Consider the following 27,265-nt stretch of genomic DNA (forward strand, 5'->3'; position numbering starts at 1 on the left):
ATTAAACATATGTATATATGTTATATATAGAAATATATACACATACTCTGTGCTATAAAAGTTCAAGAATTAATACATCCACTCTTGATTTTCCTGTCCCAGTGCCCAAGACGTTTCCCCCAGTCATTTGAGAGTGGCTTTTTTTTGTGCTGTGACATTTTAATGCTTTTCCTGTGTTGCTCTAACACCTGCTCTTTTATCCTTTTTTGATTGATCTTTTTTCTCCCCACCCCCCTTTAGTAAATTTATTGACTTGCTACTTTATGCACACATGTCTTTTTATGTATTATAATAGCATCTCTGATGCATTCCCTGCAGGACTCCAAGAGAGATCACAGTGATGAATATTCACAAAGCCATCTGTAATATTCCCTTTCTTGACTTCCTCACAAACAAACATATGAAGATACTAAATGAGGAACAATGAAATAGAGCAGAGAAGATGCTACAGGAAAGGTGGATTTATGACTGAAGTTGGGTTGACAAATTCAGTATTTCTGTAGGACACTATTATATACATTTATAACATTGGGTTACTAGATTGTTACCTCCAATTAAAAGATGCACCTTAATGCAACAAAATGATGCTCTGTTCCAAATCAAGTTGTTAAATGTCAGTGTTTACTTGGTAAGTGTATGTTCAGTGGCTGAACAAACATTGCATCGAGTTGCTAGCTGTGAGAGACTCCACAGGCCTGGTCCCTCTGAGACAGCTGTATTGATGAGATTGAACTTTTTTTTAAGAAAAGAAATTACACTTTTTGATGCAGTCTACATACGAGTTGCTTTCCCCATGCAGTGGGCAGAACAGTTGCTTTGGCACTCTCTGAGAAAAGTCAAAGGCAGCTTTTAAAGGTGGGTCATTTGAGTAGATGGGTGTGTTGGTTGGTTAGGTTTGGGTGTGGGGGAGCAGAAGGCTGATGGCTGCAACAAATTCTGCCAGTCCTGCTTGAGCATGATGTATGTGACTGAGAACACAGCTGGGTAGGCTTCTCATTAGTTTATTCAGCTAAGTGTCACCTAACCAAATTCCTTGCATCTCTAGAGGAGGTCAGATGCCAACCCTTCTTAGTCACCTCAGAAAGGGTAGACTGACACATGCTCAGTCAAGATGAACAAACCATGCTCAGGCTTGGTAAGATTTGACTGACTACTTGTCCTGCATGGGAAAGAAGAGGAGCATGAACAGTATTCAGTGTTTGTGGGCTTGGACTGGCTTAAACTGTTTGCTTGCCCAGCAAGTGCCTCCCCAGGCTGTCAGCAGGGTTGGAGTGTGCTGGAGGGCAGGTGACCAGCTGTGTTGTACAAGTCTTAATGTTTTGACAGCATTCACTAATGATCAGCTTGGATTGTGAAGTGCTGTGGAAGCAGCACCACTTTGGCTTAAGTTCTGCTCAACACAGAGAGGCCTGATAGGATCTAAAAATCAGAGATTTGCTGCTTGCGGGGAGCTCCTCTGATGTCTTGACTGCAGGAAGAAGTTCTGCTACTAACCCCAGCACTTACCTGTCTCAGGAACATCACTGGTGTAGGAGGCATGTCTGCAGCCAGGCTATCAACACCTCGCTGAAGAAGGCTTTGCTGACAACATCCTGACCACCCCACATCCACCACCCTTTGTCCTGCCCCATGGGTGCTTGCTAGTAGTGTGAATAAGCCATTGTAAAGCTGGTGGGACTTGTATTGGACTGTCATGCTTTCAGGGTGCTTGTTTTGTGAGGCAGTGCTGTCATGTGGGTGGAGCATGGGTCAAACAGCCAGAACCTCCAATGCGCTGATCTCAGCTGGGTCTCTGATCTGCTGCATGGCCTTTGATTTAATCACTCTGTGCCTCAGTTTCCCCATCTCTGAGCATGGGGAGCAGGATACCTACCTCACTGGGGTGTACTGAGGCCTCACTCTTGTTGGTGCCATGCTTTGACAATACAAAGCCTTTTTTAAACATTAACCTACAGTTATCTTTCCTGGCCTGGGGTAGGAACAGAAATCTTCAAAATGTTATCTTTTGGTGCTTTTTTTGGGCTAGAAGACAGGTGATGGTAACTCCAGTAGTGTGCAGGAACTGTGGAAGATGGTTCAGTTAGAGGGTGGTTTCAGGCTTACAAGGAGAGTAGCATAAGTTTGATGCAGTTCTTAAACTGAAGAAGGTACTGTGTACCTCAGATGAGATGCTGCCTGTCTTCTCCACCTTAAATAAAACAAGGATCTACAGGAAAGCCCCTCTCTGTTCATCAGAGCTAATAGGGAGTTAGTTTGCTTGAATATAAGAGTGGCAGAACCTGACCCTTGAATCTAGGAAATGGGACCAATGGATGAAATCCAAACAGCATTCAGAGAAGGACTTAAATGCCCCGTAGAAAGGGCATTTCAGATGCTCTGGATTCAAGAGATAATCCTAGCTTGTTCGGGTGAGCTGAGTGCAGGATTGCCTGCACAAGTAAAGTGCACAGCTTAGCCCTTACATGAGTTTTTCAGCTGAGGTCAGTGTGAAGGAGTTGAGCAGTGGTGATTATGTTTCAGCTCAGTGTTGCGAGTCAGGAGGAGTCCAGGTAGCTGGGGAACTGCAGGCCCCACACTTTGTAGGCTGTAGTGAACTCAAAGTCCATACTGCTTTCAGGCACCCCTGTATGCAGCTTTTACAAAGAAGGGCATTTTCAAGATATCTGTCGCTATTGCTATGACAGCCTGCAGGTTGTGTGGGAACAGCCTTTTGGGCAAACTCAGTCATGCTGTGATCTTCTGCAATGACACATACATTTCCAGCCCCCGTCTCTTGTGGGCTTAGTTTCTGGGATTTTGATACGCCCAGAGCAGCTCTTGAGGATGCAGGAGCTCATCTTTGGGCATCTGTTTGCAAATTGTGGCTTCCTTGCCTGTGTCCTGCTTTTCTGTGAGGAATGGAGTTTCAGAATGAAACCTGGCCTTTTCAGTTTCAGTCCTGAACCTGGCCCTGAAGCAGGCAGGTAAATGCCCCTTGTTCTTAATGGGGTTCTTGCAGTGGAGATCTGTTGCTACATTCCTGAGCAACCACAGGTTATTCTCCTAGGAGATGCTATATTAATAATATATAAAGTTTGCTGAAGAAAAATAAACTGTTAAAAGCAGATAGAAAATAACATTTGTTTAGTCCTTCAGATGTAGGAAACGTTTGCAACAAGTTCTTTGAATTTTGAAAAGTGGTGGGAGAAAAAATTGTCAGTGAGAAGTTCCTGTGGGAATTGCTTGGAGATGGGTTAGAGGTTGTGGAATTTCATGCACCCCTTCAGGTGTGTGTTGAACGCTGCAGATGATACAGTGTGTTGAAATGTTATGGTATATTTCTCTGGCTTTCTAAAGAGTCTTGATACAAGTTAAAGATATCTTTACAAATATTGCCCCTATTTGTAAGGCTGAGTGTTTAAATCCTTCATGTTATCTGTATTATACTGTATAATTGTGTAAGATACGTATGTTTACAATAAATTCTTTTATTAGCTGTGCTAGGATTGTCTTGACTGTCACCTGTCACTCAAAGAAGTTTCTCCAAATCCACAGATTTTTGTGTGCTCTGTATATTCAGACTGTCTTAGTTAGTTCTGGATACAAATTGGTAGTTTGATCTGAAGGAAGAGGTAATTTTTCCCTTTTCTAGTTAAAGCTCTTGGTTTTGGAGGTTGGGGGAAGGGAAGCCAGGAGCTCAGCAAGCTTAGCTCCTCCAACTTTTCATTCTCCAGAGCAGCCTGTTTAAAGAGCAAGTAATTGGTTTGTGTGGAAGATGGAAAAGTGTGGTGGGTTGACATTGGCTGGCTGCCAGACACCCACCCAGCTGCTCTCACTACCCTTCAGGAGAACAGGGGGAGAAAATAAAATGAAAAAGCTTGTGGGTCAAGACAAAACAGGGACATCACATGCCAATTACTGTCATAGGCAAAACAAACTCAACTTGGGGAAAATTAGTTGAACTTACTGCCAATTAGAATAGAGTTGGGTGGTGAGAAACAAAGAAAAAACCCCAAACCATCTTTCCCCCCACCCCTTTTTTCCTAAGACTTGACTTCAGTCTTTCATTCGTGACTCCCACCTCCTCTCCCCCTGCAAGAGGCGCAGGGGATGGGGGGGTTGCCCTTAACAGTCCCTCTTTGCCAGTCCTTCCTCCCCCCTTTCTTAAGCATGCTCTCACAGGGGCACTGCTGGCTCCTCTGAGGGGCTCAGCTCCCCCACCTGCCCTGGGCTGGTTGGAACCAGACAGAACCAGCTGTGTCCAGCACAGGGCCAGCACAGGGCAGCCCTGGCCTCTCCTCACAGAGACCCCACAACCCCACTGCCAGCTCCTGGGCATGGGCACCCAGTACAAAAAGGAATGGAAAAAAGTAAGGAAAGCTAACTTCTGCATTTTCCCTAGGCTGTGGGGAGGCATAAGCTGTTTCTGTGAGCAGACTTAATGCTCCGTTGTCTTTCAAAACACTGCTAAACTCATTCTTGTTTGTACTAAATCTCCTAAAAGTGCCTCCTAAATGAGCACACACTGCAATTCCTTTACGCTGCCAGAGCCAAACATGACAACGTGGCCAAGGAAGGCTGTGGCCGGTGGGCTGGCCCCTTGACGCTAACCCCCTCATGCCTTCCCTCCTGGCTGCTGCTGCCCTGCTTTTGCATTTGTGAACACATCTCTGGGACATGGTGGTCAGAAGGCACCAGACCATCTGCTTTAGAAATTAAGCTCTTTGCACACAGAGCTGGTGCAGGAGCAAGTGGTGTGTCTATGTCCCAGGGTGCAGTCTTGGTGACACCAAAGCCTGTGCCGCCTGAAACAAGGGATTGTCCAACCCTTCTGTGCCATCTCTGCCCTGACAGCAAACACAGCCTCTCTGGGGTATGTTGCACCAACATCCGTTTGTGGTAAATCAGGTTGGTCCTTGGGATCGTACGTTACTGCAGCAGCCAGGATAAAGGAAATCAGTATGGATAAGGCAGAGGTGATAGGTTTGTATCTGATTGTTCACCCTCTGAGAAATCAGTGCAATGCAAAGAGAAATGTGCAGTTTATGAAAGCAGGCAAATCATTAATGTGCTACTTGTGAACTTTTCAAGTTCAGGTAATGAGAACTGGCCTTGAGTAATCTAGTATTTCCTACACCAGAGCTTCACCTGAGCATGTGGAAGTGCAGGTGTTCACAGCTCCCTGGTATTGTGGATGCAACTGGCATAAAACTCACTCTCAGCATCCCAGTAGGCTAGGTGTCAGCACAATGAAACAAAACAAACACATTCAGTGTCGCCCTATAGGTAGTAAATTATGTTTCAGGTGTAAAACCTTCCTTTTAAAGGACATGTCTTTATGTGTCAAATAACCCTTGTTTGCAGTGTGATTCACAGTTGGAAAGCCTTGATGGATGTGAGCCCAGAGCAACTGGAAGACAAATACTAGTGTGAGAGCAGCGTTGGAAGCAGGCCTGGAATCATGACTCCCTGGAGCCTGCAAAACCTGTGTAGATTTGCCCTCTTCAGAGAAACTTGGTGTGATACCTTTCAATTTTGCTGAGGCAGGCACTTTCCATGCAAAATCAGGTACGTTGCAGACATCAGTAGCCAGTTGCATTGCTCTGTCCCTTGCAGTGGTAAGTACCTGCTTGGTTTTCCTTCCATTTGTCCTTCCTGTAGTTGGAGCCAGGCAACTGTGGCATAGCAAGAAAAGCTGGCATTGCACTATCTAGGGAAGCTGGTTGCACCTTCAGCACCTTTACTCACTAAAATGTTCTGGGGAGCAACTGTAAAGCGATGATCTCTGTCAAAATTCAAAGCTAGCACCATTTTCCTGTGATCTGTGTGAGATGGCAGAGTGAAACTGAGGTGAAACGCAAGTTGCTTGTCCCTTTCTGTTAAGAGGGCACACTGTGGGCACTGCTGAAAGGGGGTCTTGAGAGCATGGCACCTGCATCAGAGTAGATCTAGCCTCTGTGTGTCCGATAGCAAATGTAGCAAATTGGTATCATTGGTTCATCCCCTTTCCCCCTTCATGTTGATGGACTGTTTGCTGAATCGTTTGCTTTCCCTTTGAAAACAGCTTGGAAAAATCCCATAAGTGATTATGAATTCTGCAGAACAACAGCTTTCCTTTGGAAAGCAGTTGTACTTTCAAATCAGCAGTCAGGCTACAGCTTGAAATGTGCCTTGGAAGCCGTTCTTGCTGGGGGTCTGTGCCTGTAGATAAGCTTGAGGAGTAAGGAATTGACTGCTGATGGCTGTAAATGCAATCGGGCATCTCCACGACATCTTGCCCTGCTGTCCTGCACATGTAGCTGTGCAAGGGAGAAATGCAGTGACAAATTGTCCTGCAAGGGTGAATGCCCAAGGTTTATGTTTTACAACAAAAAAGATTTGGGAAAGAACCAATAGCCAAAATACGTTTTAATTTATTAAATTAAATCCAGTCCATTTGATAAAATACAAGCTTATTATATTACCAGTTTGTTCACAACTGGGTGGTTTTTTTAAGAAATACAGTGAATTAAGAGAGAATGAACAGACAATTTATCCTTTTTTCTTTTTTTTTTCTTGTTAATAAAGTCTAGGATTGAAATGAACTTAAATTGTTTGAACAAAACTGTTAAAAACATTGTAAAGAGATTAAACAAGCAGACTGAATTCTTAGAAACATCTAACATGCAAAACCTTTACTACAGTTTGAATGTTTTGAATTAATTTCCTGAAAATTGAATCTCCTGAAAATTATTTTGGCAAGCACTGGTATTACTGTAGGTTCCTCTGGGTCCAAGGATGAGTGTGGGAAGTGCCATCCCTTGTCCCAACCAAACGCAGCTTACAGCAGATGTTACCTATTCTCGTGTTTGTGTTCAGTCCTGCTAGTATAGCAAACAGAGGTGGCACCATTAAATTCTCACATAATGCAGTGAGAAGATGCTGTCTGCATGTATTCCAAATAACATCCACATGCCAGCAGTTCAAAAATTGTTCATATGGGAATTATCAGCAATGCATACGTCTTTGCAGAGTCCCCAAAGTTCATCAAATTTGCCTTAGACTTCAGCTCATAGGAAGGTTAAGAAAAAAATCCTCCTGTGTTAAAGTCTATTTCATTACAGGTGAATGAATATCTGATCCCTGTTCAAGTCTGAGGATAGTTTCCTTTTATTCTAGCCAACACATTTGTGTGTTGCAAACACGTAAAGTAAAAGTTTTTCAATTTTTTTACCCAAAATAATGAGTAAACCCATGAAATAAGCAGTAGACTAATTATATTGCAGAAGTTGTGGAGAAAGAAACTGTAAACCCACTAGAGTCTTGATGAACAAAGGCTAAAAAATGATTTCTTAAAACATGTGTACCTCAGCAAAAGTTAAATGCACACCAATCTAAAAAAATCAGCTTCAGAACAATGACACTTAAAATGGCCTATCTTAAAAATGAAGGATGTCTTACATTCTACATTACATTTTTCTTTAAGAAGAGTTTCTAAGTAACATTCACTTCTGGTTGTTCCTAGCAATAGCATTACCAATATACAGGCAATAATTTAGGAATTTCAAGGCAATATTTTCCACCTTGCATATGCAAAGAGTTAACATTTATTAAAAGTATAAGCATGTCCTTTTCATTAAAGGATCACAGGTTGCTTTAGGTAAAATCCTTATACAATATTTACACTCACCCAAACAGCTATACAAATTACATAAATATCTTAGATCCTCTAGAGCCTGGTAGGTGCCTAGCTGATTCTGTCCATGCAATCCTCTCCAAACCAGGCTGGTGTGTTGCTGTCAGGGCTGTCTCCCAAAGTTCAGTCACCTCTTGCTCCTGCGTCAGCCCACCAATTTTGAAAATATCCAGCTTTCCAGCCTTAAAGCCCCAAGACACTGCATGTGCCAGATTTATTTTAGAGTTCAGTGATGCTGCCTTCCTCCAGCTTCTAAAACAACCCTGGAAGATCAGACCAGCCCCTTTGATGCTATGATTTCTGGTGATGCCATTTGAGGTCCTATTTCCAAAACCCCTCATAAGCTCAGAAGTCAGCCAGACACTCCCTGTCTTTTACTGGCCTACTCAGAGGGTGCTGCTAAATAAAACTCTTTTTGGTTTTAATTATCCATCCCGCTTGTGATTGTTTTCCCTCCCACCCTGTGCAGTTAAGCATAGGGATGTTGCCTGCAATACTGCTTTTGCTGCCCAAAGTCAATCTCCTAATGTGACACCAGCTGGCATAGTAATGAACCTGCTCCTGTGAAAAACTAGGTCACTCCTTGCAGCGTGTTTTGCCAGTTCTGAACCAAGCACTTTGCGGTTTGTTGTGTTAACAGAAAGTATGTGTGCATATCATTAATCACTGGAGCTGCTTTTGATAATACCGGTTCTTTGATCTTAACACTCCTCATGAAAATTGCATAGTGATACATCTTAACAGAAACGCTGCGTTTAAGCTGCCTGGGTGTGAGGAGGGTCCAGGTTCACACGTTCAGGATCCGTGATGGCGCCTGGAAAACAGCAGAAGGGTTGGGGGAGAACCTGGTCTTCACCTCTGGGATCTAGTGGGGCGAGGGGGGAGAGAAACGTTAGTGTGACACAGGGTGCAAATGTCTGGAGGGTTTGAAGGATCTGGAGCACTGTGACAATCTATCTGCTCTCCCCTGTAGCATGCCCCTACCTCACAACCGTTAACTCTTGGCTGGGCGTTGATGAGGCTGGCCTCGGCGTACAGGGTGATTCAAGGGCAGGTGTGATGCCGTGCCACCAAAGAGGGTCTTTGCTGCAACCCAGCCCTTGGACCTTGAGGTGTGTGGTGTGATGGGGCTTAACCATGGCTGGGCAGGCCTTGGCAGGAGCCAGCCTCTGCAAGATAAAGAGCTGCCCTCTTCACAAAGCCCTGCTGGCACGTACTCTACAAACATCACAAATTCACCGCTGGACTGGTGCTGGGTTTGAGTGAGAGGAATTACAGTGGTGTCTGCCTGGTCCTTAACCTTTTGAAGATTGCCATCTAGGCTCTGTCAGAATGCTCCACTACAATGCTTTATGGGGCCATAAGCTGTGTGTGCCATGAACAGAGGCACAGACCTGGAGTACCTGAAGGAGAAAAATTGGTTACTGGCCATGCCAGGCTGTGAAACTGCAAGGACTTTGATAAGGATGTAAACTCAGGCCTGGAGGAAAAGTAGAGATAACAGAGGTTGCTCTCTCTGTTGTCTGTCGAGTCAGAATTTCACACAATATGTAGCTGTTGTGGTTGTACTGAAGCATGAAGGATGCCTGGATGCTTGTGTCTTCCCTAATGGAAGGGATTTGAAACAGGGCTGGCCTTAGTTGTGCATCCAGCCCAGGACTCTGGGTGAATCCAGCCATACACCATGAAAGGGTGGAAAGCTTTGCCAGGTGCCAAGTATTCTGATGGCACCATCCCAAATAGAGAAAGAAGAGCAAGACCACAGGCAAAGAGAATGTAGGGAAAGCTATCGATCTGTTTGTTGTTGTTGCATTGTTCTGATTTTTCCGTTCCTCTGGGGATAAATCTGACATGCTAAGGAACAAGAGGAGCATCACAAACAGCCTGTGCACAGCTCAGTAGCTGGGGAGAACCAGCAGTCTGAGTCCTACATGCAGGCTGTCAGGACACAAAGTAAACCTGACTCTCACATGTCCAGCAAAGCCATGGGCTCCAGGCAAGAGGGAAAGTCCAAATAGCCAAGTGTAAACCAGGGAGAGTCCGAATAGCCAAGTGTAAACCAGGGAGAGTCTGACTTGTCTTTGAACTGGTGGCTCCTCAGCACCATCTTCATTCCAGACTACACCTTTCCCATGTTGTCTGCGAGGGAGGCCGTGGTGGTACCCTAGGGCTCCAGGAAATGGGACCTTTGCTTACATGGTCCAGAGTGTGGTATCCTTGGTGGCATGTGTCTGTGTCTGTGATTACAGTCTTCTCTTTCTCTTCCTTGAGAACTGTGATAGGGACTCTGAGGGGTTCATCTAGGACCCTCTGTTTTGCATCCTTCTGCCAAATAGGAAGGCACTGTATTTTGCACCTCCAGGGTCAAAATACAAGATTAAATACGAGGGTCAAAATACAAGATTTAAGGGTTAAATACCTCTGTCCTCATTGCTGCACCTCAGTAAGCAGCCCAGACTATTCAAAGGAAGGAGGAAGTTTTGGTGAGTTTTGCAAATTCTGTTTTGCCTGAGGTCACTGTCCCACTTTCAGTGGAGCTGGATATACCCATTGTGTGCCTTGTTGCAGCAGTGTGCAAGCAATTCTCTGTGGAGGAGGCACTTGACTGTCTGCTGATTAAACACCTCTTCCTCGTCTCCTCCAAGGCAAAGATTTACTTTTTACATGTGGCCCTGGAGTAGCTGCTATTAGCCAGCCCCGTCTGCTTTCAAGTCACTCGGTGACTGAACGGCTTTTGCAGTTGGTTTTGAAGTGCCATTCTCTTTGGTGGTCTAATGCAAAAAGCAGCTAAACCAGAGCCTCATCGGTGTACGCTTTCTTTCCGTGCGGGGACGGGGAGTGTGTAGGGCCCTGCTAGGGAAAACGCTGAGTACAGAGAGAACATTTCCTTGTGGGATTTTCAGTAACTCTTAGATGTATTTCACCCATAAGAAAATGATCTTATGCTGGTATAGAGAGTTGTAGAAACTCGCAGGAAAATCCCAAGGAAGTCTCAGAGGCCCAAGAGCTGTGTGGCTCAGCTGCTTGCCACAGCTATGTCCTCCTTGGTGTTGGTAGCAGGGGCAGCTTCTGCCCTTACCAGCACGGGGGAGTTTTGTCTTGTCTGGGTGGGTGCTGTTCCTTAGGCAGTGATCTGCAAATGCTCCCATGCAAACACCTTTGTCCATGGTTGATGTTAGCACCAGAGGTTGAATCTTGCACTACAGCCCTAACGCTAGCGCACGCTGACAGCTCTGAGTATGTGCAGAGGGTGTTAAATGCACCTTACGCAGAGAGAGAGAATGACACACACCTTGTACGTAAGGTATCCAAATGAGGGAATCGCAAATCTTGAACTTCCTGACTGTCATGCTGTTTAAAATTTCGGTCTCACGTTGAATTATGGTAAGTTATGGTATGGCATTCTCTAGCATGTCTCTCTGAAAGCAAGGAGTGGGCACATTACCTAATGGGCAGTGGATGAACGAGTGGTCAGTGAGGACACGGCTTTATTCTACATGCACCACACTGATAAAAAATGAAGAGTTCCTGATGCATACTTTGGACTTTACTCACATTGACTTTGGGATTTTTAAAAATGTTAATTACCTTAAAATCTGCCTTGTAGCTTGTCTCTTGAACAAAATGGTCTTCTGGGATAATGAAGCCTTGCTTTGTCTTTATAGGCTTGGATGGTTTTGCTCCAGTCCATGGGCGATACTCTTGCCTGAAATGAGATTGTCAAGACAGAAGAACCCATAAAACACAACATACTCACACGGTACTTGTGCTCAGAGTGGCTGCAAAGCCAGAAGGCAAGGCTGGTTACAGTCAGCTCATAGGATTGAACTTGTCTAAGACACACTGAGAATAAAAGAACTGAGCCTAGAGGCCTGCCTTTCTCAGAAAGCCCAGGCTGAAAGATGCAACAGGGCATAGACTGAGCTAACTGGACACCCAGACTTAACTAAGAGTTTGTTTCCTGTCAAAACATGCTCTCTCCTGGAGGTGCTTGGTGCTTTCCTCCTGGATAAGAAAAAGTCACCCTGAAAAGTCAGGGTGACTTTTTCTTGTTAGCTCATTGACCCTTTACAGTGTAAAACACCTTGGTCTGGGGCTGCGAGTGCTTAGCCTTCATGCGGGTGGATGCAGGCTGCTGATGTTCCCTTATTTGGCTTTAGCTCTCTCGACAGCAGGCACGTTTGCCAATGTGTGCTGTTGCTGTGCCTCTGTGGCAACTCAGTCTGAAATGCAACTGAAGGGAGATGCCATCTCAGCTGGCAGATGCTTCCGCTGATGATTTTCCTTCAGATGGGGGCAAGTGCTTTGACTTTGCATGACGATGTCTGAGAAGGCACTTGGCTGACTTACTCTTGGAGCAGTGACATCTGAGAAATGGGTGCAGAGGCTGCACTGAGAGAGGGGCAGCACGTGTTTTGAGAGCACTGAAGAACAGCACGGCAGGGTCTACCTTAGCTCAGCTGCCAGCTCCCTTCTGAAGCCTTCCCTCTGCTTCTCTGTACCTCTTGTCACAAACAGGCTTCACTAATGCCCTCTCCATTAGGACTTTCTGGATGCTGCAGTAGCAGCCATCTGAGCTGGCTTGTTTGCTCTCAGAAGACAGAAGTCTGCTCTGTTTGTGTATGTATCTCTGGCAACCAACTCAGGCAGTTTCTGTAGAAAAAGGGGAGGCAACTAACAAAGATGTGACAATTTTACGTTCATACCTGGCATACTTAAATAATAACTGCATTTTACTAGCTGCTTATACACAGGACCAAGGGGTAAGACTAAGTCCTGAGCCATGGCCAGGCTAGGGAAATAGGCTGTTTTTATGTGCCGAGCTTAGCTTTGATCACAGCCTTTCTGATTTTCATTTTTCCCCAAGCATTCTATTTGCTATTTTGATAGTAGCTGCAAATTCCTCTTTTAAAAAATCTTATTTAAAGTGTGTAAGCGTGGAGTATTATTTTAGAATGTGTAGTTTGGTCTTGATCCTTTCAGTATATTACCAAAATATCCACTGCCTGGTTTATGCTTGATTTCTAAACATAGACTCAGCCTTAAAATGCTGCCTCTTTTCTTGGTTGATTTGTAGATACAGGGTACAGCTCTGGACTGTATTTAAGCCAGTGAGAAACCAGCATGCTACCAAAATTAATTCCAAAAAATTAAGTAACTGTTTCTTGACTGAGGTAACTGCCGGCACTGGCCTCCTGTCAGGACAGATGAGTATGGGTGCAGGCACAAGGAAATGGACAGGAACCCACAGCCAGGGCTGACAGCAGTCTGTCAACTTGAGTGTGGAATGAGTTCTTAAATCCACCCATTTAGTAATGGATACTGCTCTATGGAAGAGCTTCCTGCTGTTGGAAAGCAAAACCAGGCCCCTGTCAGGGCTGTCTACATGGACTGCAAATCTTGCCCCTAATCAGTTTGCTCTCGCTGTTCTGAACTGCCACCTTCTGCCTTCTTTGCGTCTTGCTGTTCAAGCTTGCTCAGGCAGCAGTTAGGTGCCTGCGCAGCTCTCCCGGTGCTGGTGGTGTGGATCCTGCTGCTTTAGCACCTCAGGATTAGGAAGCACCTTTGCAGAAAGGTGATTTTGGCCAAGCAATGCCCCAAGAAGACAACCTTTCAGCATGGAATCCCAGATGCGTGTGAATGCTGAGTTAAATCTGAGGTCTGCTCTGCTGCACAGCCAGAGGACACAGAGCTACTGGGCAAAATACCAGCAAAATGGTACAAAGCCATCAATTACATCCCAGCGGTTTCCAAGAACTGGAACCTGCCGCCCCACATAAAGCCGGATTGCCTCAAGGATGCTGGTGGCATTGATTCCTAACCATTCATCCTCGTGCCGGCTGGTCTCCACACTGCAATGGAGTGTGTCCCCAGCTTTCAATGAATGACTGTGCTGCCTGTCTCTGCAGCCAGCTCTGTCTCGCTGCTTTGGAGCAGATCATTTGCTGATTTGGCAGGCCCCCAAACACAGCCCTTTTGGATCACAGGACCCTCATTTTGGCTGGAAGCCAAACCATTCTCCTCTCAGCCTGGATAGTCAAAACTATTTTCGAGGCACCTACATGCAATGAGGAAATGCTCTGCCTTCACGCATGGAAACAGAAATGTGAGAGCAGGTCCTGTCATGGCTCAGAACCACAGCACCATTTCGTATTTGGAATCGGGCTTTCCCCCTGGGGGAATCCAGGACTCTGAGCCACAGGGAAGGTCTGGGCCAAACATGCGATGACTTATCTCTGCTGGGAGCTGGGGTATTTGAAAAAAATCAAGGAACCAGAATTATAACCTTTGGTCCAGAAAGCACAACTAACTAAATTTGCTCTGCCTTTCAGCTTGCAGGATGCATGCACCCATCTCTAGCTGTATAGCCAAGAGTTAGAAGGAACATGGGCCCAAATACCAATCTGGTGACTTGACTAGAAATCAGCCTTGGAGTCATGAGTGGAGGCAAAATGCACGAGCTACTCAGAGCCTGGGGAAGAGGAACAACCTGTTTTTAATGTTACATAGTTTAAGATACCAAGTGTCAAGATTAAGTGACTGTCTTCCTCCTGCTTGTACTCCCTGATGCAGATTTGCTCCCTATGCTTAACAAAGCCAATGTGTCAGGTCCAGCTCAGCCAGTGCATTGCCTCTCTCTCCCTTCCCCATGTCCATCACTGTGGGTAGTATCTTGTCAAAGATCACACAAGTAGCAGTTATTAGCAAGAGAACAGCATGGTGGGAGAGGAAATTACAGAAATGGCATGGAGAAGGGGAGAGCATTGTGTGGTGCAACATCCATCCCCAGCTGCTGCTGGGCATGAACATGAAAGACATTGACTTTTTGATCATGGGGAGGTTTACACAGCACCAGGCTTGCTAGCTGGTGTCTAGCTATCTCAAAGGGGTAAGAGAATCCTCGCTCATGAGATGGCGGGCTCATAGAAAGGGCTTTAAACTAGGTTCAAAGGGGGTAAGGGATAAAACTAGGTGCACCAGAGATGAGCCTGGGGGCAGCGTGCCGATGTTAGGGGTGGATTCGATAACCCAGCTCAAATGCATCTATGCCAACCCATGCAGCATGGGCAATAGACAGGAGGAGCTGGAAGCCATCATGCAGCAGGATAGATATGACTTAGTTGCCATCACGGAAACATGGTGGGACGACTCCCATGACTGGAGTGCTGCAACGGATGGCTACAAGCTCTTCAGAGGGATAGACAAGGTAGAAGAGGTGGTGGGGTGGCTCTCTATGTTAGGGAATGTTTTGACTGTACAGAGCTAAGGTGGAGCGCTTATGGGTGAGGATGAGAGGGAAAGCCAATAAGGCAGATATTGTGCTGGGAGTCTGTTATAGACCGCCCAACCAGGTTGAAGAGACGGATGAATCGTTCTACAAGCGGCTGGCAGTAGTCTCAGAATCGTGTGCCCTTGTCCTCGTGGGGGACTTCAACTTTCCAGACATCTGCTGGAAATACAACACAGCAGTGAGTAAACAATCTAGGAGGTTCCTGGAGTGTGTGGAAGATAACTTCCTGACACAGGTGGTGGGCGAGCCAACCAGAGGAGGAGCCTTGCTAGATCTGTTGTTTACGAACAGGGAAGGACTGGTGGGAGGTGTGATGGTTGGAGGCCGTCTTGGGCTTAGCGACCATGAAATGATAGAATTTTCAATTCTTGGTGAGGCAAGGAAGGTGGTCAGCAAAACCACTGCTATGGACTTCCAGAGGGCAAACTTTGGCCTCTTTGAGGCACTGGTTGAGCGAGTCCCTTGGGAGACGGTCCTGAAGGGCAAAGGGGCCCAGGAGGGATGGACATTCTTTAAGAAGGAAATCTTAGTGGCTCAGGCTATTCCCATGTGCTGCAAGTCAAACCGCCGAGGAAAACGACCGGCTTGGCTAAACAGGGAGCTTTTGCTAGCAGTCAAGAAAAAAAGGAGAGTTTATCATCTCTGGAGGAAAGGGCGGGCAACTTGGGAGGAGTAGAGGGATCTTGTTAGATCATACAGAGAGAAAATTAGAAAGGCAAAAGCTCAGCTAGAACTAAATCTGGCCACTATCGTAAGGGACAACAAAAAATGTTTTTTACAAATATGTTAACAGTAAAAAGAATCCCAAGGAGAATATCTTTCCTTTAATGGATACAGAAGGGAACATAGCAACCAGTGATGAGGAAAAGGCTGAGGTACTTAATGCCTTCTTTGCGTCAGTCTTTAATAGTGAGTCCAGTTATCCCCAGGGTACTCCACCCCTTGAGCTGGAAGGTAAGGATGAAGAGCATAACATACCCCCCCTTAATCCAGGAGGAAATAGTTAGGGACCTACTACGCCATCTGGACACTCAGAAATCTATGGGACCTGATGGGATCCATCCAAGAGTACTGAGGGAACTGGCAGAGGTCCTTGCCAAGCCACTCTCTATCATCTGTCAGCGTACCTGGTCAACAGGGGAGGTCCCAGAGGACTGGAGTCTCGCCAATGTGACTCCCATTTACAAGAAAGGTCAGAGGGAGGATACAGGGAACTACAGGCCTGTCAGCTTGACCTTGGTACTGGGGAAGATTATGGAATGGTTCATCTTGAGTGTGCTCACATGGCATGTGCAGGACGACCAGGGGATCAGGCCCAGTCAGCATGGGTTCATGAAAGGTAGGTCTTGCTTGATCAACCTGATCTCCTTCTATGACCAGGTGACCTGCCTAGTGGATGAGGGAAAGGCTGTGGATGTTATCTTCCTTGACTTCAGCAAGGCCTTTGACACTGCCTCTCATGGCATACTCCTTGAGAAACTGACGTCTCGTGGCCTGGATAAGTGTACTCTTCACTGAGTGAAAAACTAGCTGGATGGACAAGCCCAGAGCATTGTGGTGAATGGGGTGAAATCCAGTTGGCGGCGGTTCACAAGTGGTGTTCCTCAGGGCTCAGTGTTGGGCCCTGTTCTGTTTAATAACTTTATCAATGATTTGGATGAGGGGAGTGAGTGCACCCTCAGCAAGTTTGCAGGTGACACCAAGTTGGGAGGCAGGGTCGATCTGCTTGAGGGTAGGGAGGCTCTACAGAGAGATCTGGACAGGCTGGATCGATGGGCTGAGGCCAATCATATGAAGTTCAACAAAGCCAAGTGCCGGGTCCTGCACTTTGGTCACAGCAACCCCATGCAGCACTCCAGGCTTGGGGAAGAGTGGCTGGAAAGCTGCCCAGCAGAAAAAGACCTGGGGGTGCTGGCTGACAGCTGGCTGAATATGAGCCAGCAGTGTGCCCAGGTGGCCAAGAAGGCCAACGGCATCCTTGCTTGTATCAAAATAGCATGGCCAGCAGGACTAGGGAAGTGATAGCCCCCCTGTACTTGGCACTGGTGAGGCCGCATCTCGAGTACTGTGTTCAGTTTTGGGCCCCTCCCTACAAGAAAGACACGGAGCGTGTCCAGAGAAGGGCAACCAAGTTGGTGGGAGGCCTGGAGCACAAGTCTTATGAGGAGCGGCTGAGGGAACTGGGGCTGTTTAGCCTGGAGAAGAGGAGGCTGAGGGGAGACCTTATAGCTCTCTACAACTACCTGAAGGGGGTTGTAGTGAGGTGGGTGCTGGTCTCTTCTGTCAGGTGGCTGGAGATAGGACGAGAGGAAATGGCCTCAAGTTGAGGCAAGGGAGATTTAGGTTAGATATTAGGAAAAAAATTTTTACTGAGAGGGTTGTCAAACATTGGAACAGGCTGCCCAGGGAAGTGGTTGAGTCACCATCCCTGGAGGTATTCAAAAACGAGTGGACAGGATACTTTAGGACATGGTTTAGTGGGCATGGTTAATGGTTGGACTTGATGATCTTGAAGGTCTTTTGCAACCTAAATGATTCTATGACCTGCAGTGGAGGGGAAATAGCCTCCAGGCCCATAAGGCAGTGTCCAGGGTCTCTTTATGTTCTGTTTTGTTCTCCATTGTTACAACCTAGAGGTGAGATTTTTGATCTCCATGAATAGGAATGACCCAGTGGTACTTGCAAGTACTAAAGCACTGTGGCTGTGAAAGAAAAAGGCCTCCTGGGTTGTACGCAGGCTTTAAAATAGTAGAGATCAGAAGGGAAAGGCTGCTTTTTGTGTACTGTTTTTTTTTACCTCCAACTTGCTCTAGCAAGGAATAAGCAGCAACTTTTTGCAGGTGGTTGCCCCGTTACTCTGTGGAACTGCTTTGATCACATAAATCACTGCTTCGTCGATTGTTTCTTTGCTCTTTCTCATAATTGTTTAATAGAGCCTGGGGAAAGGCATTTCTTTTGTAATGTGTTGGGGTGTGTCTTGAGGGGAAGGTTTGGATCAATGCAGTGGGGAGAGTGGGAGGCTAGTGGCCTGCTGGGACAGTTTAACCCCCCATTGGTGATGGCAAATAGAGCAAGTGGGAGTATAGCTAATGTATATGCTAGAAACAAAAAAATGTATTGGACTACTAATTACCAGGGGGTTACTATGAAGCCCACCTTTGAAGACAGCTGCTTCCGTGAGCTGGTGGTTGTGTGCCATGTCCCTCCCCGGGTGAGCAGGACTGCCTGTACAAGGGCTGTCAAAGAGCCTAGACAGGGGATCATGCAGGTGGATGCTCCCACTGGCTCTCACCATGATTCACCATGTGGCCTCACAGACTTCAGGGCACGACTTGGGAATGATGGAATCAAGGCTGGTCCTTCTGTTCCTTCCAAACACAGTATGCTGCTGCTGCAGCATGGGCTGCCGGCCCATGTCCTGCCTCCAGCTCTTCCCCTGTTTTGTGTGCTCCACAAATGTTTTCTGGCCTTGCAGAGAAAGCTGCCTGTGAAATCTTTTTTATTTCACTGACCTAGTGAAAATCTAACCTAGAAAGCTTTTTAATTTCACTGAGATGGAGTGCATTTCTGTTTGGCGTAGGGAGGTGGAGAGTGGAAACACCGTGTTGTTTGCAATGCTGGAGCTGCCGTTTCCAGCCAGATTTACGTTCAGCATTTATACTATTCCTTTGCCTCCTAGTACACCACTAATGCCATCACAGTTGTCATTTTAGTACCTCATCTTTATGTTATGGTTTGCTTCACATGATTAATTATTAGTGGCATTCTGAGTGACTGCATTACAATCCCATTTCTCATTTAAGAAATGGAGAAAAGGGCTCATTAGCTGAGCATAACTCTAAGCTACACTGCCTGAGCCAGTCTGCATTTATTCTTCCACTGCCCTCTTCCTTATCATACCCAGTGCACCAGTGAGAATTAAACAGCATAATGAACATTAGTCCCATTTTCCCTTCAGAAGGAAAGTTGTGTGCACTGCTTGGGGGCCTCTGTTATTTTCTTTTCAAGGTACACACTACTCTAGATGTCTGTTGGGGAAGCCAGACTGGTGTGCAAGGGGTTTGGGCAGAAGTTGTGGGATGTGAAATGTCTTCCTTTTTGCGAAAAAGCTCCTTGCAGGCTCCTGGCACAGTCATGCAGCCACCTCTTCAGGTGGGACTGTTTTGCTTTGCCCAGGTAGAGCTGGGCAGCCAGCGGTGCTCTCCCAGAGGATAGACTGAGTCTGCCTATGGCAAAGACCGGCACAGATCAGGGTGCTGTGACATCTCCTGGTCAATGAAGAATTGCAAATGTTATGAGTCATGGATGCAGTGGTGAGCTCTGCATGATGGACAAAGCCAGGAGCCTTCCTGGATAATGGACCCATTAAACTGCTTTTCCTCTGAGCTATGTCAGACACCGGTGGGGTGCTGGAGGCCCTTCCAAGCCTTGGACGCAGGAGCAGATTGTGCTCATTCTCCTATCCAGCCAAAGAGCACAGCACGAGGACAGAAATGGGGGAAAGGAAAGGCTGATGGAGGGAAAAACTAGAGGGGTGGAGGAAAGACAAAGCAGAGGGGTAGAGAGACCAGCGCACACAGGAATTACAGAGGAGGAAAGCAGAAGACACTTGGCTGCTTCCTGTCTTGGGTCTCACTTATAGTAAGGTCAGGCAGTACTTGGAGCTGCTCATAACTCGAAAGAAGCAACAGCAAAAGACTGGACTGAAAGGACAGGAAAAAACCCACAAGCCTCAAACTGTTGTCTTAGGGTGGGTTTTGGGGGCTTGCTCTGCTCACAGACAGACCCCCAAGGAAGGAGCACTTACAGTGGTGTGGTAGGACAGGCAGCTGCTTCCCTCTTATTGGAGCTGTGTGAATAGGGGGTTGTGGGTAGATCTTCGGTTCTTGACTTCTGTCATTATCCCACTTCCCATTCTTTCCCCTTTTCCTTTAATGTAAGTTTGGGTGTACTTTGAGTGGAAGAAATTCCTCCTACCTTTATGGAACAGCTTTGAATCTTCCCCATTTCAGTTCTGCAGTGTACTTTGCAGAACAGACATCCTCTCTTGAGCCACTATTTCCAGCTGCCCTTGCTCTCTCCTCACACAGCTTTGTCCCCCTCCAAGCCCTCCCTTCCCCGAGCCAGGCTATGCAGTGCATAGTGAGTCTCTCTGGAGCCATCCCAATGCCTGCACCAAGCAAGCTTGCTTCTTAAATAGCATAAAAATCAGGGGCTTCAGTATTAATTTCCCCAAGCAGCAAGATACTTAAGAATGTAAAGATAACTGTAAGCCTTGATTATAAAAGCTTTACTCCTATTATTAAGGATAAGCATGCATTTAAATATCTTACTGGATCAAGGATGGAGCTCCTCATACACAGTACTATTAACCCTGCCAGCTCAGGTGTGTGCCATGATCCCATACATTGCTGAACATGAGTGCAGGTATTTTCTGTTTTCTGCTGCACAGCTGAAATAAGATGCTTTTTAATGTGAAGCTGTCATCACAGTTCACCTTGCCTTTCTGCACAAGCACTATTTGAAGGTGGGGGAATAGTATAGACAGCCAAGTAACATGCTCTGTGACTGCATCCATAGTTATGGGGAAAAGCGTGATTCCCCTTCATTCTGCAGTATCTTCCCTGGTGGGGAGGATGTCTGCTCCATGGTCACGGTGCAACGAATGGCACATGCTGAATACTCATGCAAGGAGGTGGGAGTTCAGTTTGCTGAGGGATCTTCCACCCTGCTACTCCCAAAATCATTAGCAATGGCACATCAGGCCCTTTCCCCTTAATGACCCCAGCTCTTTATGCGTTTTCATCAAAACAAAATTGCTGCTCTGGGTAAGCAGCAAACCCTGCTGACCCCCGGTTTGGTCTGCTTTACTGCTGTGCCTCTCACCTGCGAACAAGTCAAGCGCTCTTGATGTTCATACCTGCTTAAAACACCTATAGTGCAGAAACACCAACTGCAGAGATTAGGCTTTGCTTGGGGCTGGCGTGTGTGTATGCAGAAATTTGCAGTCATCCTCCCCCTTCCCTGAGTGCTAATACAAGCAAAGCCAATAGGTGGGGGAAGAAAAGGCAAAACAAACCCTCACGGCTCTGCTGCAACGTTTTCACTTACACATTTGAAGTGCTTTCCAAAAGCTGGCATGTTACCAAAGGGGAACCTGAGGTCTGAAGCGACTTAAAGAAGTACAGCTGAGCCTTGAACAGGGTTCTCCTCCCAGCAATACCAGCCCCACCAGAGAGGTTGTGCCTTCATCCCCATTGCCTTCTCACAAGGTAAGAAGATGACATCCAGAGAACAGAGCCAGCTGGAGATACCTGCTGACACCACCAGCTTCTCTCATCCACAGTAGAAGGGGGCAAAGTAAAGCACTTACCTACTTCTAAAATATCTGCTAAATGCAATCAAGACCTAGTACTACAACTAACCGTGTGCAAAGCCAAAAGCACACAGCACCTGCAACTTACTGCAGAAAGGAGAAGTCACTTCCATAACCCCAATGGACAAACCCTTGGGAAGGTGCAAAGGGGGCTGCTCAGCGCTTCCTTCTGCCTCCCCCAGCATCAGTAAGGTGTAAGCTACTGCAACCCTCTGCAGCAGCCCCTGGGATCTTTTCACAGTTGGAGTACATCCCATTTTAGCCTTTCAAGTGCAGCTTTTATTGATCTGCCTCAGCCTGTGTGCCTGAGCTCCCCCCATGTAGCCCAGCTGGGGTTTGACTTCATTCAGACCCTGCAGAACTCCAGCCAAAATCTCAGGGACAGGAGCCACCCCAAAGACCTGGGGACATAGGACAATACTTTGGAGGGCAGGCAGCTGTGCTGTCCTTCCACCCTTTATACAGAGCTAATTATTTCAAAATTAAAGATATCTTTGCTTCTTCAGAGGCACAGGTGTTCTTCCAACACCCTCCACCTTTATCTTTCTTTGGCCATAGAAAGGCTCCCCCAGAAGTCACTAGGAATGGGACTGGTCTTTTTGTCTTGGTCACTGATCCTAGGGGTGGGTTTATTTTGTTCTGGTAAATGCCAGGTCAGGCTGACTGGCTGCACTATGTACAGCCAGTTTTGTATGCAGCTGAATTTTCTTCTGTGCTTAAAAAAGAGTGCAGAGAGAAAGATGTAGCAGGAACTTGCAGAATGAAGCCTCACGGGAGCAGTGCACTGATGCACAAAAGCATATAAAACAGTTCTGAACTTTACAGGGGACTCACTGCTACACTTGGGTGTTCCACAGGAAAAAACGTTCAACAGGCTGTTGTAGAACCACGCAGCCAGAATCCCTGAATTAAAAAGAAAGAAACAAACCACAAAACCTAAAAAAAAACCCCAATGCCTTACAGAATTAAGCAAGAAAACCACCACGGCCATTAAAAGCTTGGAGTAGACCACATATCAATGCCACTTTTCTGCAGTGTCTTGTTCAAGCTGGTCTTTTCTTCCCTTCAGATCTTTTCTCTGTAATATTAAGCAAGCCCAGCCAGCTGCTGAGACCTGACAAAGTCACAAAATGCAGCTGGAGGCTGCTGACTGGCAGCGTCCACACTGTAGGAGCCAATTGTACCGGCCAGAGCCTTGTCATGCACGCCTGACCTGGCTAGGTGCAGAGCCTGCTGAAGCACCTGTAGTACATAGGACTCAAATGACACATTTCTTCTCAGAACAGATGCAGCTCCCCACACATAGAGCCAGTCCTCAGGGCCATTCAACCTGCTCACAGGGCTAAGCCATAGGGAAGGGCTGATACTCCTGCAACAGCAGAAAAGAGGGAATGTCCCCAAGGTTCTCCCTAGAAAGAAAATGCATGTCTTCCATGCCTTTGCTCCTCTCTAACCTACCTGCAGTAGTCCTTGCTTGTATGTCTCTGTGCGGGACACCCTCTCCCTTTTTCTGAGCCCCCTAAAGGCATTATGTAGTTCACACCCAACCTCCTCCTCAGGGCCCAGCACCCTCCAGCTGCCTCCAGTAACAGAAATCCCCCTTGCTCTGCCTCTACCACAGCTGATCTGCCTTTCCTGCTTCTAGTGCTGCCTCCTCACCTGTGGGTGGGTGCAGCCTACAAGAAGCAGGGCAGAGCTCTGCTACCAGAGCATAGTGGAGCTGTGTGTGGCTGCTAAGGGACAGTTTAATGCACAAGTAGGGTCCTTGTGTCCTTTGTTAGGAAGGTGATGAACATCAACCCTTAATGGTGCTGCTTGGCTACTGCCTGAAGATGAGATAAATATGTGCAGACGGTAATGCTGCCTTTGGAAAATAATAAGGTAAGAGGAAAGGAGGAACTGCAGTAGGGTTAGTGGAAATCTCCTTGTGGTTGTGGGTGCTCAGCTCGCAAAGGGTGGGCATGCTGTGGATTGCCCCTTCTCTGCCTCAGACTGGTGGAGTGCTTCTGGGGCTTCAGCATGACTGAAGCTACCAAATGCAAGCCCAGTACCCCACATGTAACTGAAAATGAGTGTAAGTAACTCTGCCAACTGCTCTGTTCCTGTTTAGTCTTTCTTTAAAAAAAAGAAAGAAAAAAGGCAACAAATCCAAATAGACTTTTGCAGCCTGCAAAGCTATTGTGGACTTTCCTCCTGCTGCTTTTTGTGACTCCTGTGACTTTTCTAGGATGCATTCAGTGGTACCAGGATTTCTTAAGTTTGCAATATTGTACTGTGCGATAATTCAAAGAAACTGTGGGAACTACTGGAGTAAGATAAAGGTGGTTTGACTTGTATAGCCTTGCCTGCACTAGTTGTACTGTATAGCCTTCAAACAGCTTAAAGGCACTATGTGAGAACTTTGTCCTGTTGTGCCTGCCCTGGCTTGTGCCTCTGTCCTTGTCCTGCACTGCTCCTCCTGTAAGCCCTGAGGAGTGCCCTGACTACCTTGAAGTCCTACTTTTTCCAAAACTTGTTTTGATTTGCATGATTGGTATCTCACCACTACCAGTGCTTTGTCCTGTGATCTGCAAATTTTTTGCTCTTTCATGACAATAGTTGAGAGCCGTGTGTAAGAACAGACAAGTTGGAGGGAAGAAAGGTGTGGGAAATGACTCTTTGCTGAGAGTTGGAACAGCTGTAAGGAAGCTATGGCTCTAATGCAGGCTAATGTGCCCTTCCTCTGCGGTCAGGCTGGAGAAGTGGGGGAGGCTTCAACAACAATGCGGAGATGGATGCATTTCTGAAAGATAAACCTTGCTAGTCTTGTTCTAGGCAGGTTTCTCTGTTGGAGTAATTCCTGTGCTCCTTGGAAATTTAAAAGTGTTTTTCTTTCACTCTGTGATTGTCCTGTGAGATGTGGTAAAGGATAAAATGACATGTAAATTCAAATACTGCAGTTATCCCTTCCGGAGTCCATATGTTAACTGCCCTAGTACCAGGGCAGCTGCCTGTGTGGGGAAGAGCAGGATAAGCAATACATTTTCTCACACAGGACTGTAATCCTTCCCAGGGCCCCCACTGTGATAAATAATCTAATGAACTGCAATTAGGAAGAGAAATGTCTCCTAGGTACATAAGTGTCTAAATACTTGGAATTCTATTGGAATAAAAAGAACTACTCTATTAATATACCTCATAGGTGTATTAAAACCTGCCAAACAATTATTGGGGAACACGTGGTAACAATGCGAAACTGGTACAATATTCAACAGCAGCCTTGTAGGAGCTGAAATCCCCTCTCCTCCCATGGTGGATGTCAATGAGAAGAGGGGCCAAATTTAGGTGCATCCCCGCACCTGATTGCTCGTTCCACCAAATAAGTGTCTGTGATCGGTCATACTGATCACAGGGTGAGGAAGGCATCAGTAACATAAGAGTCACTTAATCGTTTTTATAAGCTCTTTGGGAAAGGTGGTTTGTGACAATTCTTCCCGTTGCCCATACGGGCATATTTTTGAGGGTATATCCCCTATGTCTTTGCGTCTGACTAATCTTTGAGGCGGTAATTCAGCTCAACTTGAACGTGGCGTTCCAGGAGCCTTAAAGGGAAAAAGATGATGGCGCCGACTGATCTGGGGAGCGCAGCTCAGTGCGACGGTTGACTAAGGACAGGTCCTGGGCAGCTCCAGCGGTCCCAAGTCCCGTGTCTCCCAGCCGCGGGTAAGCTAAAGCGCTGCTGCGCTAGGGATGGCACCGTGGATCCCACCCACCTTACTCCCTTCGCTCCCTCTTAACCACGGCAGGAGCTGGGAGAGGCAGGGTGGCTCAGCCAGCGGCCGCGGTGCGTGCCCAGGCAGGCTCTGCTGCAAAGGCACGTAGCCGCCGGGGCTCGCCGGGGTGCAAGCGACGCCTTTGGGGGCTGCGCTTCCGAAAGCGAACGCGGCTTCGGCCGCAGGCTGAGCCCCCCATCCCCCTCCTCCTCCCCTTGGTTGCAGCCCCCCGCCGCCGTCGTTCGCCGGCATCCCCGCCCCGCGCTGCGGAGGTGCATCCCTCGGCCGCGGCGGGGAGCCCCCCCCGCGGGCTCGGGGCGGGGAGCGGGGCGGTCGCCCGGGCCCGGTTACCTGTAGGAAGTGGTGTGGCCGCCGTCCGCCTGCGAGCGCGGCCGGAGCTGCTCGGGGCCGCCGCAGCCGTCCGCCGCCGGCCTCCCGCCGCCGCCGGGCAGGGCGCAGGCGGCGCGGCCCGGGGCGGGCTGGGGGGCGGCCCCGTCCCTCCCGCCGCCGCCGCTGCTGGCGCTGACCCAGGGGAAGGCGTCCCTCCTCGGGAGGGGCCACGCTCTGAAGTCCCGCCGGTACTGGGTCTCCGCCGCGAAGGGCTCTCTGGCGGCGGCCGCCCGGCCCTTCCTGCGGTCGCCCGGCTTCCCGGCGGCGGGGTCCCGCGGGCGGGGGGCCGGGGCGGGCGGGCGGGCGGTGCCCCGCGGGGGGGGCCCGCCGCGCTGGAGCGCCCCGTCCTCCAGCTCCTCGATGTCCGAGTAGTTGTGGATGGTGAGCGGCACGGAGAGGTCGGACTTGTCCAGCTGGCTCCAGAAGCGGGCCAGGCAGCATACCCGGCTGATGCAGGGCCAAGCCATGGCCGCGGCCGCGGCCGCAGCCCCCGCCTCGCCCGCAGCGGCGCCCGCGGCTCCGGCGCCCGCAGCCGGCCGCGCACCCGGCTTCAGCCCTCATCGGCGGCAGCCCCTCCTCCCGCCGCCCCCTTCCCCCGGTAATGACACCCCCTCTCCGGGATTACGGCCCACACACGTGACCCGGGCTGCCGGCCGGAGCTCCGTGCGGCTGCCGGTGCCGGCGGGGGCTGGCGGCGACGCGGGGAAAAGCCCGGACCCTGCGCCGGGCTGCGCTTCCCCAGGCCCCCGCCTGGGCTGCTCCCGAGTGATGCTGAGGTGCGGCGGCAGCCGGGCCGTGGCGGGGCCGGGGTGCCCTCTGAGAGGTACCGGCTCTCCCCCTCTCCGTGCGCCTTCGAGGCGGGATGTCTATTTTCGTGCGTTAGGATCCTCGCTCTGTTCCCGAGAAGCGCCACAGCATGTCCGGTCACGGGCATCGGCCAAGCAAGGAATACGGCTCTGCTCTTAGCTGGGTAGTATCGCTTAATATAATTTCAAGTTAGCCGTCACCATTTATGATCAGAGAAAGCATCTGTATGCGGAACCTGAGGTTTATAGAAGAAGTGATCTGGGTGACAAATAGCAGCTTTGCAACGTTAGTTTCCAATAGCTGTGTACAAAACCCCCACCTGTCTTACACCCCCCCCCTTCATTTACATTAAGAGTTTAACCACTTCACTTTTAAAATACTACCTATTGACTAAAATCCAAGCATCTATAACATATCTTAGTATGTGGTCCACATCGTTTACTGTTTGCCAAAGACTGGAAGTTACGGCTTTTCTTTTGTACGTTCGGCTTCAAAACCAAACAGTCCTGGCACAAACCCCTGAAGCTGACAGAATTACGTCGGGGCTAAGTCTGGCTTCTGAAATTTGACTTCTTATGTAATAAGTGGCTACAGGCCATAATGCTCCTCCACAATTCCCCTTTCAGTGTGTTATTACAGAAGCAGCTGAATCTCCCAATGGGTCACCAAATTATGAAATATAAGGCCGTAAAAGTGAAGAATGCAGATAAACTGAGGCGCCACCTATTAGAAAATCATCTATTTAAAGGCTGACTAGATGGGTACCTCATTTTAGAATGTAATAACCTAGTTACAGGTAGTTATCTAATAAGAAATCAGTTATGCAGTGGAGCTCCAAAAAGCTGAGATTTACTGCTTTATTTCAGCTGAGCAGTTTGTTTCTGTAGTGTATTAGCACTTCAGTCCAGATTTGCACCTGCTTCTGGTGGGGAGAAGGGCTAGAAATGTGGGTACGGATAGAGGCAGAACCTCTCCTTGAGCGTTTGGCCTCTCTT

General features: G+C 47.9%; 2 protein-coding genes across 11 annotated transcripts in view; one reads left to right on the forward strand and one right to left on the reverse strand.

Annotated features, from left to right (window-relative positions):
• The window catches only part of YEATS2 (YEATS domain containing 2), a 51,875-nt gene extending 48,396 nt beyond the window's left edge, over positions 1-3,479 (forward strand). For all 8 annotated transcript variants that reach the window (XM_069791993.1, XM_069791995.1, XM_069791998.1 and 5 more), the window contains one exon: positions 319-3,479. In XM_069791993.1, coding sequence (XP_069648094.1) covers positions 319-427 — 109 coding nt within the window. In that variant the 3' untranslated portion in view covers positions 428-3,479. The remainder of the gene's footprint in view (positions 1-318) is intronic.
• A 2,893-nt stretch (positions 3,480-6,372) lies between these two features.
• MAP6D1 (MAP6 domain containing 1) lies at positions 6,373-26,434 on the reverse strand. 3 transcript variants are annotated; one of them, XM_069792002.1, is made up of 3 exons: positions 25,425-26,410; positions 11,243-11,360; positions 6,373-8,468 (listed from the first exon to the last, which is right to left on the reverse strand). In XM_069792002.1, the coding sequence occupies exons 1-3, from the start codon at positions 25,928-25,930 to the stop codon at positions 8,442-8,444; spliced, it is 651 nt and encodes a 216-aa protein (XP_069648103.1). In that variant the 5' UTR covers positions 25,931-26,410; the 3' UTR covers positions 6,373-8,441. The 3 variants fall into 3 exon arrangements, with proteins under 3 accessions (XP_069648103.1, XP_069648102.1, XP_069648105.1); XM_069792001.1 differs by having other exon boundaries at positions 6,373-8,519; positions 25,425-26,089; XM_069792004.1 differs by lacking the exons at positions 6,373-8,468; positions 11,243-11,360 and adding an exon at positions 22,633-22,730 and having other exon boundaries at positions 25,425-26,434.
• Between the last annotated feature and the right edge of the window lie 831 nt (positions 26,435-27,265).

Source organism: Haliaeetus albicilla, chromosome 9, assembly GCF_947461875.1.
Source record: "Haliaeetus albicilla chromosome 9, bHalAlb1.1, whole genome shotgun sequence".
Taxonomy (NCBI): Eukaryota; Metazoa; Chordata; class Aves; order Accipitriformes; family Accipitridae; genus Haliaeetus; species Haliaeetus albicilla.